The sequence below is a fragment of the Hemitrygon akajei genome, chromosome 5 (assembly GCF_048418815.1).
Source record: "Hemitrygon akajei chromosome 5, sHemAka1.3, whole genome shotgun sequence".
Classification (NCBI taxonomy): domain Eukaryota; kingdom Metazoa; phylum Chordata; class Chondrichthyes; order Myliobatiformes; family Dasyatidae; genus Hemitrygon; species Hemitrygon akajei.
In genome coordinates, this window is record NC_133128.1 from 115393485 (window position 1) to 115410885 (window position 17401).

At 47.5% G+C, this 17401-nt stretch overlaps 1 protein-coding gene across 1 annotated transcript in view; it reads right to left on the bottom strand.

Annotated features, from left to right (window-relative positions):
* LOC140728077 (carboxy-terminal domain RNA polymerase II polypeptide A small phosphatase 1-like) overlaps positions 1–17401 on the bottom strand; it is a 43503-nt gene that overhangs the window by 15054 nt on the left and 11048 nt on the right. Inside the window, exon 2 of the mRNA XM_073046253.1 lies at positions 9715–9872. Coding sequence (XP_072902354.1) covers positions 9715–9872 — 158 coding nt within the window. The remainder of the gene's footprint in view (positions 1–9714; positions 9873–17401) is intronic.

Sequence of the window (17401 nt, forward strand, 5' to 3'; positions counted from 1 at the left end):
GAATCACAGAGGGAGCATTCCCTGAGGGAAGTAGAGAATTAGGTGCGGGGGTGGCGGGGGTAAAGATGTGCTTGGTGACAGGATCCCATTGAAGATGGCAGATATTGTGGACACCAAGGCTCAAGGGTGTGTGAGAATAAGAGGAACTCTATTAAGGTGGCGGGAAGATGTGGTGAGTGTGGCGAGCAGCATCAACGGTGGAAGAAAGGAACCCCAGTCTTTCAAGGAGGTGGTGACCTCTCATGACCTGGAAAGGAAAGCCTCATCCTGGAAATAGATGCAGCGGAGAAAAAGGAATCGAGAAATTGGAATAGTATTTTCACAGGAGACAGGATGGGAAGAGATATAATCAAGATAGCTGTGGGAATCATTAGGTTCATAAAAGATGTCGGTAGACAGTTTGTCTCCAGAGATGGAGACAGAGAGATTGAGAAAGGGGAGGGAGGTGTCAGAACTGGACAAAGTGAATTAACGAGCTCAGCATGGGTGAAAGAAGCAGCACCAATGCAGTCATCGATGTGCAGAAAAAATTGGGGAGCATTACCAGGAAAGTCTTGGAACGTGGACTGTTCTACCTAGCCAATGCTAACGTAGCTGGGGCCCTTGCAGGGTGTCCATGGCTAGCCCAGTTTGGAGAAAGTGGGAGTAGTCAAAGGAGCAATTGTTGATGGTGAGGAATAAAAACACAAAATGCTGACAGAACTCAGCAGGCCAGACAGCATCTATGGGAGGAGGTAGTGATGACGCTTCGGGCCGAAACCCTTCATCAGGAGTGAAATAACATGGGATGGTTGAGGGGGGATAAGAAGTGGGGGGAGGGATGAAGTAGAGAGCTGGGAAGTGATAGGCTGGAGGGAAATAGGCTGGGGGAAGGTGGAGAATTATGGGAAATAAAAGGGAAAGAAAGGTAGGGCTGGGGGGAGATTATAGTGAGGCAGGTACAAAAACAACTTTTAAAGAAAAACAAAAACACAGACAGCATCTATGGGAGGAGGTAGTGATGAAGTTTCGGGCCGAAACCCTTCATCAGGAGGATGATGGTGAGGACTAGTTCAGCCAGACAGAGGGTGGTGGTGGTACAGGGCAAATGGTTGGACCTTTTGGTGAGAAAGAAGCAGAGAGCTTTAAGGTGTTCTTGACGGGGGAGAGAAGTGTATCGGGACTGGATACTCATGGTGAAAATGAGGTGGTCAGGGCCAGGGAACTGAAAGCTATCAAAGAGATCAGGAACATGAGAAGTGTTGTAGATGTAGGTGGGAAGGCACTGAACGAAGGGGAGATTGAATGGAGTTAAGGCAGGCAGTGGGTAGGAGCAGGCAGAGACATTGGGCCAACGGGGACAGCCAAGTTTGTGGATCTTGGGTAGGAGAGGGAGGGGGGTGTGGGGGTGGGTAAGCGAACTATGAGTTTGGTAGCAGTGGATGGGAGATCTCCAGGTTTGATGAGGTTAGTGATGACGCAGGAGACACCATCTGCTGGGTCCTGAGTGAGGTCCTTTTCAAGAGGTATGTAATAGGAGGTGTCTGAGATTTACCACCAGGTAGATGTCAGTCCACCACACTATAACAGCACCACCCCCCACCCCACCCCCACCCCCACCCCCGTCTGCGGGTTTCATGATAACATTGGGACTAGTGCAGAGAGATTGGAGGGCAGTGCGTTCAGAAGTCTGTAGAAATACAACAGGGAAGTGAGCAGAGTTGCTGATACTTCGTTCAAGTAAAAGGTCAGATTTCCAGCTACATCTCCTCCCCACATCCCTTCCCCAACTCCCATCTCTCCTATCACCCTTCTATCTCTTCCCCTCCTCTCTCACTCCCTCCATTTTAGTTTTTTTTTGCAGTACCCCTTGGCCTTCCTCTTGCAGAGAATGTCCCCCCCCCCCCCCCACACACAGGTAGCAGAAAGCTCCTGCCCTATATTTACCCAGAATGATGTTTCATTTCCTTTGTTGTGGGAACAGGTGTCTCCTGTAATTTCTAGTGTTTCAAAAGCCACTTAGGCTTCTAGATCTATGTCATCGCTGTTCCTCTTTGTAGCTTGTGGCACATCAGGTAGCAACTTTGTCTTTTCTTAAGAAGTTTTGTCTGTTTTTCGTACGAGGCCGAGTTGCTAGCCCAATACTCAACCCAGCACGGATAGGAAGGGTGTGAGGAGCTGGCTGGATTTGAACCCAAGATCACTCAAAGACCAATGCAGATGGCACTACACCACGAACCAGCATCATTATAACATCAGACACTGCTTCTGCCCATTACATCAGCCCAGAAGACAACACTATCCTTCCTGATTCTCCTTGTAATCTACCCTCCACACACTCCCCGCAGCTCCCCAAGACACTGCCCCTCACCTACACACCAAAGCCACAAATTAACCCATCAACCTCATGTGGTTGGGAAGTGGGAGGAAACGAGAGCACCCTGAGGAAACATACATGGTCACAGGGAGAACACACAGACTTACACACCTGCCCTAGGACAGGACTGAACCTAGATCACTGGAGCTGTACAGCAGTAGCTTTTCCAGCTAAACCAAACTGTTTCCCTTCTATCTCAAACAGTCCCCAGGACAGTAAGAAGAGCTGTTGACCTCATAATCTACCTCATAGATTACCTGCACTGCACGTTCTCTGTAACGGTTACTCTATTCTGTACTCTGTTATTGTTTTACCCTGTCCTACAATGCACTGATGTAATGAAATTGTCTGTGTGGGTGGCATGTAAAAACAAACTGTCCATAGTACTTTGATTCATGTGACAATACGAAACCAATTCCATATCCTCTGCATTCAGAAAGACGCCCTTTCTACTGCCACGACCAGGCCACTCTCAGGTTGGAGGAGCAACACCTCGTATTCTGCCCGTGTAGCCTCCAACCTGATGACATGAACATCGATTACTCCAACGTCCGGTAATCAGAATCAGGTTTAATATCACTGGCATATGTTGTGAAATGTGTTGTTTGCAGCAGTAGTACATCGCAATACATAATCGCTACAAATTACAGTAAGAAATATATTTATTTCATATACTACATACATATTATATATACACAAAATTTAATTAAATAAGTACAGTAGTGCAAAAAGAGTAAAACAGAAAGGGCACAAATAAAGTGAGATTGTGTACATGGGTTCATTGTCCATTCAGAAATCGAAGGGGAAGAAACTGATGCTGAAACGTTGAGTGTGTGTTTCTTCATGTTCCTGTACCACCTCCTTGATGATAGCAATGAGAAGAGGGCATGTCTTGGGTGATGGGGGTCCATCTTCCCGAGGTGTCACCTTTCGAAGGAGCCCTCGCTGCTGAGGAGGCCAGAACCCGTGACGGGGCCAGCCAAGTTGCTAAGCCTCTGCGGCTTTTTCCGATCCTGCACAGTGGCTTGTCTGTGCCAGACAGTGATGCAATCAGTAAGAATGCTCTGTAGATACTTGCTGGAGTCTTTGGTGACATACCAGGTCTCCTCAAACTCCAAATCAAATACAGCTGCTGTTGTGCCTTTTTTGTAACTGTATCAGTATGTTGGGCCAGGATAGATCTTCAAAGATGTTAACACCCAAGAACTTGAAAACTGCTCATCCTTTCCACTTCTGATCTGTCGATGAGGACTGGTTCCCTCAACTTCCCTACCTAAAGCCCACAATCAGTTCCTTGGTCCAGCTGACGTTGAGTGCAAGGTTGTTGAAACACCACTCAACCAGCTGATCAATCTTGCTCCTGTATGCCTCTTCGTTCTCCCCTCTCCCCCTTCTCTCTTTATCCATTTCCCATCCTGGTTCCCCTCTCACCCCTTTCCTTCTCCTCACCTGCCAATCACCTCCCTCTGGTTCCCCTCCCCCTCTCTTCCATGGACTGATCTCCTATCAGATTCATTCTTCTTTTACCTCTTCCACCTAACACCTCTCAGCTTCTTACTTCATTCCCCCTCCCCCCCTCACCTGGTCCCACCTATCACCTGCCAGCTTGTACTCCTTCCCCTCCCCTCCCCTCACCTTCTTACCCTAGCTTCTTGCCCCTTCCTTTCCAGTCCTAATGAAGGGACTCAGCCCAAAACATTGACTGTTCATTCTCCTCCATAGATGCTCCCTGACCTGCTGAGTTGCTCCAGCGTTTTGTGTGTTACTATTTACTGTACATCTCCTGCCTCCCAAATGCATCATCTTGCACTTAATGGAACTAAATTCTCCCAGATTTCCATCTCATCTATATCCTGCTGCGTCCATTCACAGTACCAACAAATTTCACAACACTCAGTGGCCACTTTATTAGGTACATCCTGGATGCTGCCTGACCTGCTGAGTTCCTCCACTATTTTGTATGTGTTTCTCTGGATATCCGGCATCTGCAGAATCTCTTGTGTTTCTGATACTGCTTTCAGCTGTATTGACTGCATCAAGTGTGTAAAGGGCCAGAAACATCTTGAAGGATCCCATCCACCCGCTCATATCCCAGTCCCATCAGGAAGGAGACTACGTAGATCCACACCTGGACCACCAAACTCAAAAAACAGTTACTTTCCCCAAACAGTAAGGCTGATCAACACCTCCACCCACTAACTCATCCCACCACACCCCAAACCACCACCACGGTATTGTTTCCTGTCAGTTCACCTTGTGAAGAGACACTCCTAGCATCACTTTATGGACATACAATCAATCTATGTACATAAGCTATCTTATGTATTTATGTTTATTGTCTTTTTTTATTGTGTTCTTTTATCTTACTGTGCTTTTTCTGTGCTACATCAGATCCGGAGTAACGATTATGTACTGGAAATGAAAACAATCTTTAACCTACTCCATCTTTCTCCAAGCAGTTCAACATTTCCCCCTCTGCCGGTGCCCCTCTGAATCTTTGTCACTCCCTTCCAAACAGGCCGGCTGCCAGATTTTCACTCCACCCCCTTGGTATGTTGCAATCTAGGAAAGTTCTGGATTCTTACACCATGAAGGAGATTTTTTAACATGGTCGAATTCAAACCTCTTTAAAAAAAAATCACAAAGGTCAGAGAGTGTGTCTGAAAAACTTAGATCCCACTACATTTTTTGGGTATTGCTGTTTTCAATCAGCACCCCTTCCTCTCCTGAGGCCCTGTTAACTCCCTGTCAGCTTTGACATTCCTTGAATTCCATTTGCCTTGCTATTTTGTTTTGTACCAGAGAGCTGGGCCACCGAATCAAATGGAACAGCGCTACCGCCTACTGGCCACTTGACATTGGTGCAATCACTTCAGTCCAGGGTTATTTTTCCCTCAGACTTTGCTGAATGTGATCATATAGATCAAGGTCACAGGTCAGAGGTCCAGTGGCATGGCAACGGGGCACCTTTCCTCTGTATTCACTGTTATTGTGATGAGTCATCATCTTCCGCCAGCTCCACCGCTGCGGTCTTGGTCAGATCGCTCTTTGTCTGGAATCTCCCACTTCACCTCACTGCCACGGGTGACCCTACCGGGAGCCAAGCTCCAAGCAGCGCCACTCGCGGGGTCTCAGGAGCTCAGAAGCCTCTCCACCTCAACAGGGTGATGCTCTTCGGGAAAGGCTGTCTAGTATACTGCAGGAGAAAACCGCTCGCTGCAGAAGTGTCCATAACTCCTCTGCCGCTGAAATTCCACACCGTTTCATAGAATGCACCCATATGAGAAACGCAGCCATAACGTGCATCCATCACGAAGGATCCACGGGGACATACAAGTGAAGTTTGAATCAAAATCGGGCTTATTACCACAGACATATCTCGTAAAGCTTGCTGTTTTGCAGCTGCAGAACAACACAACAGGAAAAAACAAACTATAAATTACAATCGAGATACTGTACAGGAGAGCTAAAATAGTGAGGCCGCGCTCATAGGTTCACGAACCGTTCAGAAATCCGATGGTGGACCGGAAGAAGCTGTTCCTAAAACATTGAGTGGGTGTCCTTAGGCTCCCGTACCTCCTCTCTGATGGTAGCAATGAGAAGAGGGAATATCGTGAGTGACAGGGTCCTTAATGATGGAGGTTGCCTTTTTGAAGCATTTGAAGGCATCCTTGATGCTGGGGTGGCTCGTACCCATGGTGGAATTGGCTGAGTTTACAACCATTTACCGACCCTGTGCAGTGGCCCCTCCATTCCAGACTGCAGTGCAACTAGTTAGAAATCCCTCCATGGTGCATCTGTAAAAGTTACCCAGACTCTTCGTTGACATAAAATTAGCTGGACTCTTGTTGACGATTAAAGTGTTGAGGAAGATAGAGACATCGAGGCAAGGTTGAGCGGGAGTTCAGCACGGACTGCCTGCATTTTGCTCGCTGCTGGAGAATTCTGTGAGCGGCCTATCGCTGTGCGCCTCGGTCGCTGTGGCAGACTGGTAGGCCTCCCTGCCTCCTTCGATGAATTTCCATGATATCGTAGGAAGGTATTGCAGTTCCACGTTTACGGATTCAACTATTGCACTTATGGACTGCGGATCTTTTCAGACTTGTGGTTTTAAAGTCACCCGTTCCTTTTCCGTTTTGTTGTGTGAGGGGAGGGTGTTTTGGCGGGCGGGGGGGGGGGGGGGGGTGGTGTTGATGTTCTGTTGTGTCCTGTTTGTATTTTTGTGTAGAAGAGGGGCCAATAAACACCACTAGGTTACTCTTTTTTTAAACACGATTTATTTCATTATTTAATTTTATGTCTTTGCAGTGTAGAGCAATAAAACATGACGAGAGGCGTGTATAGAGTGGACAGCCAGTGCCTTTTCCCAAGGTGGAAATGGCAAATATGAGAAGGCATAATTTTAAGGTGACTGTCTGGGATAATAGGGAGAATGCTCAGGGCAAGTTCTTTGTACAGGGAGTGGTGGACGCGTGGAACGCCCGACCAGGGGTGATGAGGCAGATGCATTAGGGCCATTTAAGAAACTCTTAGGTAGGTACATGGATGATAGAAAAACAGAGGGCTATGTGGGAGGAAGGGGTTAAAGTGATCTTGGAGTAGGTTAAAGGGTTGGCACAACATTGTGGGCTGTGCTGTTATGTAGTATGTTCAGCTGCCACAACAAACCTCACAACGTACAAGTCAGTGATAACAAATCTGATCCTGAATCCCTCTCGCCCTCCCTGTTCCTCAAATCAATCACCATCATCATCACACATAACAGGAACAGTCCCTTCAGCCCATCAAGTCTATGCTTCCACCTGTACATTAATCCCTTCTCTCCCACTGGTTCCATAAACTAGAATTTGTGCTGGCATTGGAAAGGTCCAGTGGAGATTCATAAGAAAACTTCCAGGAATGAAAGGGTTAATGTATGAGGAGTGCTTGATGGCTCAGGGCCTGTACTGGCTGGAGTTTAGAAGAATGGGGGTGGGGGGGAAACTCGTTGAAACCTATCAAATATTGAAAGGCTTAAATAGAGTGGACATGGAGATGATGTTTCCTATATTGGGAGAGTCTAGGATCAGAGGGCCTCAGAATACAACAGAGATGAGGAAGTTTTTTAGCCAGAGGGTGGAGAATTTATGAAATTTATTGCCACAGACGGCCGTGGAGGCCAAGTCATTGGATATATCTAAGGCAGTGGTTGATAGGTTCTTGTGTTTAAAGGTGACAAAGGTTACAGGAAGAAGGCAGGGGAATGGAGTTGAGAGAGATAATAAATCAGCCAGGATGGAACGACAGAGCAGATTTGATATGCCAAATGGCCTAATTCTGCTGCTGTGTCTTTTGGTTTCATTCTCGCCCCGTTTACCCAGCTATAGGAAGGAAGTCGTTAACCTGGAGTGGGTGTAGAAAAAAATTCACGAGGATATTATCATGACATGAGAGCTTGAATCGCAAGGAGAGATTAGATAGTCAGTGACTGCTTTCTGTGGAGCGTAGGAGACCGAGGGGTGACCTCATGGAGGTTTAGAAAACCATGAGGGACAAGGATGAAGTGGTTAGTCAGTCTTTGCCCCAGGACACGGGAATCTAAAACCAGAGGGCAGAGGTTTAGACCAGCTTTGGTAGTCTTAAGACCATATTACCACAAAACATAGGCTATTCAGCCCACCAAGTGAGTTCTGCCATGTGTTCATGCTGATTTATTTTCCTTCTCAACATCATTCCCCTGCCTCCTCCCAATAACCTTTGATGCCCTGACTAGTCAAGAACAATTAAACCTCTGCTTTAAATACACCCAATGACTTGGCTGGTCAGCATGGACAGGCTGAGTCAAGGGGTCAGTGTCCGGGCTGTGTACCATCTCTGTCTCTCTAAAATTTGGTAAGTTGGATTACTATTGTCACGTGTACTGAGGTACAGTGAAACTTTGTGTTGCATACCTTTCATCCAGATCGATTCATTACATAGTGCTTTGAGGTAGTACAAGAAAAAAAACTATAACAGTGCTGGAGTTACAGAGGAAGTGCAGTGCAGATAGACAATCAGGTGCAAGGTCCCCACCAACACCTCCCTATCCATCAAGGACATCTCCATGCCCCAAATCCCCCAGGAGCTCATTCTACGCAAAATAGCATGGACAGCGTAGAGAGCTACCAAAGAAATCGGTGGGACATCGATCAGCTGCAGTATGAGCAGAGAGTGGCAAATGTGAGATGTTGCCCTTTGGGAGCTCTAACGTTAGGGGAAAGTACACGGTTAATGGCAGGACCCTTAACAGTGTTGATGTACAGAGGGATCTTGGGGTCCAAGTTGACAGCTCCCTGAAAGTAGATAGGGTGGAGATTGTGTGGCGTTCATACCTCACAGGTCAGGATATCGGGTACCGGAGTGAAGAAGCCACGTTACAGTGCATATAAAGTTGAGCTGCACTGGCACAATTATTGTGCGCAGTTCTGGTCACCGCATCGCTGGATGTGGGAGCTTTGGAGAGGGTGCAGAAGTGGTTCACCAGGATGCTGCCTGGACTAGAGGGCAAGAGCTACAAGGAAAGGTTGCTTAAGCTAGGGGTGTTTCCTCTGCAGCGGAAGTGGCCGAGAGGATTCCTGGCGGAAGCTTGTAAAGTTATGAGAGGCATAGACAGAGTGGCCAGTGTTTTCTCCAGGGTAGAAATACAAAATAAAACGGAACTTGGGGTAAAGGGATAAAGGGGGAACATTCAGAATCGTACTCCCAGGGAACGAGATTCAAGGAATGTCAAGTACTAGAGTACGAAAGGTGAGAGGGGAAAGTTTTAAGGGCATGTGTGGGACAAATGTTTGTTTATTTTTACAGAGACTGGTGGTAGAAACAGATACAATTGTGGTGTCTAAGAGGCTGTTAAACAGACACATAAATTTGCAGGGAATGGAGCAGATGTCTCCTATAACGGGCAAGTCTAGGACCAGAGGGCACAGCCTCAGAATAGAAGAACAATCATTTAGAACAGAGATGAGAAGGGTGGTGAACCTATGGAATTCATTGCCATTCACAGAGATGTCTGTGGAGGACAAGTCACTGGGTATATTTAAAGCTGAGGTTGATAGTCAGGGCATCAAAGGTTACAGGGAGAAGGTGGGAGAATGGAGTTGAGAGGGAAAAGAAATAGGCTATAATGGAATAATACAGAAAACTCGATGGACCGAGTAGTCTAATTCTGCTCCTATGTCTAATGGAGATGGACAGGCAGAAGAGAGATAGTTTAATTTGGGATTAATTTCGGCACAGACATTGTGGGCCTGTTACAGTGGTGTATGGTTGTGTGTTCCACATTCCCCGTGCAGAGGAGTGGTGGTTCCCGTGCCCTGCCCAGATCCGACAGTGCGTCCTACCTTGTTGCTGTTGTTCTTGCCGTCAACCAGCAGAGGAGTGTTGTTGTCACTGCCGCCCAGGGTCTGTCCGCCATCATCCTCAGCCTTGGAGATGCAGCAGAAGAGGGCGCGCAGGAGGCCATGTCGGTGTGACTTCTTGCCAGAGACAGGCAGGGGGCCTGGAACCAAGAGCAATGCCAGCACAGTTAGGGGCAGATCAAACGTCCCAAACCACTTATCCCAGTGGGCATCACGGGGAACCTCTTCATTTATTGAGTGCTCCCAGCATGCACCACACTATGCCACGCACCCCCCCCCCTATTGGCCAACCGCGGAACTGCAGGTGGCTGGACTGAAGTCAACACCTCTCCCACAATGCAGAGCAGCAGGCCCCGTCACGTCCCTTGGTGACCAATCCCCAATTCAGCCAGAATGCCCCTTGGGGTGAAATGCAGGACTGGTGTGCTAGAGGATGATAATTAAGCCCTTTGATTCACCAGGACATTCCTCAATATGTGCACCAAACACACAAACCCACTAACGTCCCAAGACACAGAAACAGTAATGACCTTAGGTATTTGGTGACAGAGCGTCGCTCCCCCCCTCACCCACCCACCCCAAGGCGTCCATTTTGTGTCTGTTCCTGAGAGATGTGACACTTTAACTGAGAGCTGAAAACAGACAACATTTTGATCTTCCTTGCTCCCAACTTGATCTGGCAGGGTTAGAGGCGGGGTGTCAGTGCAACCCTTCCCCAGTCCCAAACAAGGTCCCCAAGTAAAAAAAAGTCCCCTGTTAATCAATCCATGCTCCACTTAGTACACAGAACACTACAGCTCAGTACAGGCCCTTCTGCCAAACTTTTAGCCCATTCCAAGATCAATCTAATCCACATAGTTCTATCATCAAACTGCTGGCTGCAAGTTTCATGCACCCACCACCGTGTAAAAACACCTGATATTTCTCCCCCCTCCCCTATACTTTCCTCTAGTTACCTTAAAATTATGCCTCTTGTATTAGCAATTTCCACCCTGGGATAAAGCCTCTGGCTATCCATTCAACCAACGCCTCTTACCATCTTGTAACACCTCTATCAAGTCGCCTCCCATCCTCCTTCACTTCAAAGAGAAAAACCTTAACTTCCACAACCTATCCTCGTAAGACATGCTCTCGAATCCAGGCAGCATCCTGGTAAGCCTCCTCTGCGCCCGTGTTTGCAACTCCACCTGGGGGAAGCAGAGGTGCAGCTGGGGTTCCCCATCTGCCCGAGTTTGGCCCATACCCCTCAAAATCTTTCCCATCCATTCACCTGCCCCACTGTCTTTTAAAAGATGTTAATGTACTCAACCAGTTCCTCTGGCAGCTCGTTCCACACAGATACATCCCTTTGTGTAAGAATGAATCCATGTTCTACTTGACAAGAGGGCTTCCTAGGAAGACACCAACCCAAGCTCACTGCCCCACTCTGGAAGGGGTAGAGGACGGGATTGGAAAGGGGACAGTCTCCCTGGCTATCTCAAGGTTCAATGGACTCTGTACAAATACTCACACGGACCTTGTACCTTCTGCTGTGTGCATCCTGCTATTACACCGGGCGGGGCACCTCCCCCGTCGGTCATTTACCGTAGCTTGGCACTAACTAATCTATTAATGAGTGTTCAGGGACCTTTGGGCTGGGGAGGCTTGGTTACAGATAGATTAGCTTTATTTGACACACGCACGTTGAAACATACCGTGAAATGCATCCTTTGCATCAATAGCCATCACGCCCCGAGGAATGTGCCAGGGGCAGCCTGCAAGTGGCCGTGTCATGCCCCCACACCAAATGGCAAGCCCATGTCTGTCTCACTATCCCTAACCCGAACCCGTATGTCTTTGGAATGTGGGAGGAAACTGGAGCCCCTCATGGTCACGGGGAGAAATGACAAACTCCTTAAAGACGGTGGCGGGAACAGAATCTGGGGTTGCGTTGCACAAACCGCTACGCTCTCACGCCGCCCTACAAAGTTACGTGAAATTTGGCGGTTAGCGGAACGAGGCGAGGTGGATGTGGGACAAGAAGAAACAAGAATCCACGACTACGTAGAACAGTCGGGCAACGTAAGAGCAGTTTCGGGGTTCGGGCTTCAGCGGCACGGCGGGCAGAGGCACCGACTCTCAGCTCCGGAGAACCAGGTTCGATCCCGACCTCCAGCCGTGTTGTGTGGAGTTTGTGACAGAGTGGGTTTCCCCAGCTGATCCAGTTTTCTCCCACATTCCAGAGGCGTATACTTCAGGACGCTGATTGCCCCTGGGATGAAGACAAGGGGTAAAACTGGAGGGAATGTGGGGAGAGTAAAACAAGTGGTTCATATTTAGTACAGCTCAATGGACAGAAGGACCTGCTTCTCCGATGTTCATTAGAACATAGGAGAACTAGGCCATTTGGCCCATCAAGTCTACTCTACCATTCAATCATGGTGGGTTTATTTTCTCTTTCAACTCCTATCAACCTCTGCTTTAAGTATACCCAATGACTTGGCCCCCACACCGAATTTCAGATTCACACCCTCTGGCCAGAGGCTGCTCCTCATCTGTTTGTTTGGAGAGGGGGAGCCTTCTGGCCTAACGTAGCCACACTCCCCAGCAACCCAATTATTTAACCCTCGTCCATTCACAGGAAAATTTACAGTGACCAACTAACCTACGAACACACACAACTGTGGGAGGAAACCAGAGCAACAGGAGGATACCCTAGCAGTCACAGGGAGAACATACAAGCTCCTCACAGATGACTTCAGAATTCCATCACCATTGCCAATGCCCCAAGCTGTAATAATGTCATGCTAACCGCTACACCACCTGTTCTAAAGGGGTGCCTTGCTATCTGGACCTAGACTCTCCCACTATTGGAAGGGTCCTTTTTGCATCCACTCTATCTAGGCCCTTCAACGTTCAAGGAGTTTCAATGAGATCCCTAGTCATTCTTCTAAACTTCAGTAAATGCAGGCTTAGACCCATCAAACTCTCCTCATACATTAACCCTTTCATTCCCGGGATGATTCTCCAAATGCCAACACATCTTTGCTTTGACAAGGGGCCCGAAACGGCTCACAGTTTTTCCAAAAAGTCAGGAAGCATGGCAATCATAGAAACTCAGCTGTGAGGATTCTGAATTGGCCCCCACACAAGGCAAGGTAGCCTAGATGGAGATTCTATTTTGAGGCTGTGCCCTCTGGTCCTCTACTCTCCCACTGTTGGAAGTATCCTCCCCATGTCTAGACTTTCAATATTCAGTAGGTTTCAATGAGATCCCCATTACTGTTTGTATACAGTACGCAGTACAGAATCAAACACAGTATGTCTCTATGTTCATAGGGCCATGGAGCAGCACAGCACAGGAACGTGACCTTTGGCCCATCTACTGATAAATGTTTAGTGATAGATTTGGCTGGCAAACCAGCCATGATGTTAAAGGGATATCATCCCGAGCTGGCTGACACGGATTAGCAAAATCTCACAACACAGCAATATCAACAATACCCCCGACAACATCAGAGCAAATAAAAAGCAAGGAGAGGACTCACCCTTTGTCATTATGACACAGATTACATTCACTATTTGGTTTAACTTGGGCTTTTGGAATAGCTCAACGTTTTAGGAACAGCTTCATCCCCTCTGCCAGCACATTTCAGAATAGCTTATGAACCCATCAACACTACCCCATTATTTTGCTCTTTGTACACTGCTAATTTATTTTTTAATATACATTTCTTGTTGCAAGGTAATTTTCAGTATTACACTGCACTGATGTGGAAAAGCAACAAATTTCACAACATACGCTCCATGGCCACTTTATTAGGTACCTAATGAGTGTGCGTTCATTGTTTTTTGCTGCTGTAGCCCATCCACTTCAAGGTTCAAAGTGCTGTGTGCTTTTCTGCACACCACTGTTGTAACGCGTGGTTATTTGAATGACTGTCACCTTCCTGTCAGTTTGAGCCAGTCTAGCCATTCTCCTCTGACCTCTTTCACCCACAGAACTGCCGCTCACTGTATTTTTTTTTGTTTTTTTCACATCATTCTCTATTAACTGGAGAGTGTTGAGCGAGAAAATCCCACTTAGATCACCTTTCTTCCCCATGCTGATGTTTGGTGTGAACAATAACTGAACCTCCTGACCATGTCTGCATGCTTTTATGCATCGAGTTGCTGCCACGTGATTGACTGATGAAACATTTTCACTAACCAGGTGTACAGGTGTACCTAATAAAGTGGCCACTGAGTGTATGTTTCTTATTGTATTTGGTCTTATGGAAACCATTGGATATTGAAAGGAACACACACAAAATGCTGGTGGAACACAGCAGGCCAGGCAGCATCTATAGGGAGAAGCGCTGTCGACATTTCAGGCCGAGACCCTTCGTCAAGATATTGAAAGGCCTAGACAGACTGGGCATGGAGAAAATTTTTCTAATAGTCAGAGTTTAGGACCAGAGGGCACAGCACCAGAATAGAGACGAGGAGGAATTTCTTTAATCAGAGAGCAGTGAATATGTGGAATTCATTGCCACAGACAGCTGTGGATAACAAGTCATTGGGTATAAAGCGGAGGTTGATAGGTTCTTGATTAGTAAGAGAATTCAAGATTACAGCGAGATGGCAGGAGAATGGGGTTGAGAGGTAAAGTAAATCAGCCGTGATGGGATGGTAAAGACATGATGGGCCGAATGGCCTAATTCTGCCCATTTGACTTATCGCGTTATTTCCTCTAAGCTGTGTAGTTGCGCGGCCTTGCAGTGACTGAAATGCCCCCGTGCACATAGCCTTTCTTGCTGTGCAGCTGGAATTACGAAAGGTGAGTAAAAATCTACAAAACGTGGAAGGTTTTCTTCGTCGTGCCGTATTCCATTATAGCCTTCACTAATAAAAGCAAAAGTATGCGAGTTTTCAATTTTCATTCTAAATATTCATAGTACGCACATTACTAAAGTCCAGTACAGTTTGCAGGACACGCATAGTACGCACATTACTAAAGTCCAGTACAGTTTGCAGGACACGTAACGCTCGTCTGCTCAGAGCAATGGTTGGTCCACGTAGTTGTGAAAACAATTAGAGGGAACGTTGGTCTTACGGTAATTTATAGAAGCTTTCTGCATCTTACACTGTAGTGCTGCCACAAAACAACAAATTTCATGACATATGTCAGTGATAATAAACCCAATTCTGGCAGAGGTTCCTACAGGGGTTTAATCAGAGGGATGGCCCTCACAGGAGAGGCTTAGCAGGGCAAGCCGAAGTCAGAGTGGAGGACACAAGGAGAGTGTCAAGAAGATAAACAGCAGATACCATGAAGGAAGAACATAGGATGTGGTGAACTACGTATACCTGTCTGGACACGCCCCCTGATGACTGCTCCTGTGGCTCCTCCCACAGACCCCGGTATAAAGGCGATTGGAGGTCTGAGCCCGGCCTCTCTGTCTCCAGGATGTAGTATAGTGGTCACTCACTGCTTGTTCCTTCTTCCAGTCAATAATAGCCGATATCTCGCCTTTACGTCTCAGAGTGAGTTATTGATGGTGCATCATAGGGTTAATAGAAGGATTCTTGGCATTAACAGAGACGGGGACCATGTGCTACAGGTCAAACTGTATCTGAAACAACCACTCGGTGAGGAGAGTTTGAAGGGGAGGTTCCAGCCATCACGTTGAGGGGAGATTGGTGGTGGGGAGGGGGGGGGGGGGAGTGTTGTTGAAGGAGAGATGCTGGCAGTCATGGGGTGGGGGGGAAAACATAGAACGTACCACAGGACTGGGCCCTTCAGCACACAGTGCAGTTCCGAACCAATTAAATTAGTAATCAAATGGACAATTAATCTTCACAATGTCCATATCCTTCCATTTTCCTCACATTCATGTACCTACCTAAAAGTCTCCTAAAATCTCTAATGAGTCTCCCTCTGCCACCACCACCACTCTCCGTGTAAAAAAACTTCCCCTCACATCTCCTTTGAAATTACTCCCCTCTCACCTTAAATGCGTGCCCTCTGGTATGAGATATTTTTTAACCCTGGGAAAAATATACTGTCTTTGGACTATCTCTGTCTTTCACAGTCTCATAAACCTCTATCAGATCTCTCCCTAGCTTCCGCTGCTCCAGCCTCTCATTCCAGCACATGCCCTCTAACCCAGGCAACACCCTGAAATACCAGCAGGCAGCCGAGCTTCTCCCTGTCCCTTCCACTCCCACGCCTGTCTGTTCATTCTTTCCCCTTTGCCCTTTGGATCCTGATTCGCTACCTCCGGGAAAATGACTGCGTGAATTCACCCTATCTCTCTACACCATTTCATCTGAAGGGCAATCATAACCTACGTCCTAATTCAAAGATCTTGTTCAAAGTTGATTTTCATCCTTTAAAATTCATGTGGGATTTTAGCAACAACAGTACTTCCTAAGTGTTGGTGATTGTTGTTGTCATTAGACTCAGTATCCTGCGGTCAGGGTAGGGTGGGGGTGGCGCACAGGGAGGTCACAATTCCAAGCCTCCTACTCACAGGCTACATTCAACCATTTTTGCAGTTGTGCATAGACATTGAACAGTCCAGCACAATACACGACTTTCAGCCCTACTCCAACATCAAAGTAACCCTTCCCTTCCACATAGCTCTCTGTTTTTCTATCGTCCATCAGTCTATCTGAGAGTCTCCTTAATGTCCCTGATGTGTCTGCCTCTACCACCACCCTCTGTGTAAAACAATTCTACTTCCAATATTCCCCCCCCCCTCCCCATCACATAAAATTATGCCCCTCGTATTAGCCATTTCTGCTCTGGGAAAAAGTCTTTGGCTGTCCACTCGATCTTTGCCTCTATCATTTTGTACACCTCCCATCCTTGATTGATAGAGTATTGGGAAGATAGCAATAAAGACTGATAAACAGAAGAGGAAAAAAGGTATATTCTGCAGACTGTTGCAGTTGTGATACGATTTGAAATAAACTACCCAGAGCGCTGGTGGAAGCAGATTTAGTGGAATTTTTCTAAAGCTCTCAATACACTGTCCCACCACACACACCCAGGGATAAAGACAGAGCAGAGCGTAGCGTAGACACAGAGTGAAGTTCCATGCACACTGTCCCATCACACACTCCTGGGGTCAGACACAGAGTGAAGCTCCCTCTACACTGTCCCATCACACACTCCTGGGGTCAGACACAGAGTGAAGCTCCCTCTACACTGTCCCATCACACACTCCTGGGGTCAGACACAGAGTGAAGTTCCATGCACACTGTCCCATCACACACTCCCGGGGTCAGACACAGAGTGAAGTTCCATGCACACTGTCCCATCACACACTCCCAGGGTCAGACACAGAGTGAAGTTCCATGCACACTGTCCCATCACACACTCCCAGGGTCAGACACAGAGTGAAGTTCCATGCACACTGTCCCATCACACACTCCCAGGGTCAGACACAGAGTGAAGTTCCATGCACACTGTCCCATCACACACTCCCGGGGTCAGACACAGAGTGAAGTTCCATGCACACTGTCCCATCACACACTCCCAGGGTCAGACACAGAGTGAAGCTCCCTCTACACTGTCCCATCACACACTCCCGGGGTCAGACACAGAGTGAAGCTCCCTCTACATTGTCCCATCACACACTCCCGGGGTCAGACACAGAGTGAAGCTCCCTCTACACCGTCCCATCACACACTCCCAGGGTCA